Here is a 963-nt window from a genome sequence, read left to right on the forward strand (position 1 = left end):
TCACCAACACAGAGCCACCACGGGGACAGTGTCACCAGGACAGGGCCACCGTGGAGACAGTGTCACCCACCGGGGTGTCCTCACCGTGTCCCTGTCCCCACCCTGTGCACTCCCATGCCATTGGCATTCCCACATGTCCCTACCCTGTCCATGTCCCTCCATCCCCAGGTGTCCCCAWSYRTCCCYASRTGTCCCCAGGTGYCCCCAGGTGTCACTCACTTGATCATCTTGTAGAGGTCGGGGTCGCTGATCTTGACGGTCCTGGCCACGTTCCAGGACACGTGGATCATGGGCACGATGGACTTGACGTTCTTCACCTCGTTCCACTCGTAACGCTCCAGGGCCAGCTGGTACTGGTACGCTGGGGACAGGGGGACAGGGGGACGTCATGGGGACAGCGGGGACAGCGGGGATGTCATGGGGACAGCAGGGACATCACGGCCACCGCGACCCCTGACCCCCCTCAGGCCCCACAGTCCTTCCCCGGGCCATTGTCCCCAATGTCCCCTATGTCCCCTCACCCGTCAGCGGCCCCACGTTCCAGGCGATGTTGTTGCATTGTCCCCAATGTCCCCACTGTCCCCATTGTCCCCGTGTCCCCTCACCCGTCAGCAGCCCCACATTCCAGGCGATGTTGTTGCATTGTCCCCAATGTCCCCAATGTACCCATGTCCCCTCACCCGTCAGCGGCCCCACGTTCCAGGCGATGTTGTTGCACTATCCCAATGTCCCCAATGTCCCAATGTCCCCACTGTCCCCATGTCCCCTCACCTGTCAGTGGCCCCACGTTCCAGGCGATGTTGTTGCACCAGCCCGTGGCCTGCACCCAGTGCACGGTGCCGGCGTTGATCCACACCAGGTCGCCGGGGCGCTGCACGAAGCGGTACACCGGGATGTTGGAGCGGTACAGGTCCTCCAGGATGGGCCACCACGAGCCCGTCAGGTAGTCCACGCCGTGCCTGC

At 63.5% G+C, this 963-nt stretch overlaps 1 protein-coding gene across 1 annotated transcript in view; it reads right to left on the reverse strand.

Annotated features, from left to right (window-relative positions):
* Nucleotides 1–206: 206 nt before the first annotated feature.
* Nucleotides 207–963, reverse strand: part of LOC130588408 (lysine-specific demethylase 6B-like) — a 4,986-nt gene continuing 4,229 nt past the window's right edge. Inside the window, exons 3-5 of the mRNA XM_057389332.1 lie at nucleotides 795–959; nucleotides 522–544; nucleotides 207–361 (exon numbers count right to left, since the gene is read on the reverse strand). Of these exons, the coding sequence (XP_057245315.1) occupies nucleotides 216–361; nucleotides 522–544; nucleotides 795–959 (334 nt within the window). The 3' untranslated portion in view covers nucleotides 207–215. The remainder of the gene's footprint in view (nucleotides 362–521; nucleotides 545–794; nucleotides 960–963) is intronic.

This window comes from Malurus melanocephalus, unplaced genomic scaffold, assembly GCF_030028575.1.
Source record: "Malurus melanocephalus ecotype Western Australia unplaced genomic scaffold, MMel_1.1 scaffold_4852, whole genome shotgun sequence".
NCBI classification, from domain to species: Eukaryota; Metazoa; Chordata; class Aves; order Passeriformes; family Maluridae; genus Malurus; species Malurus melanocephalus.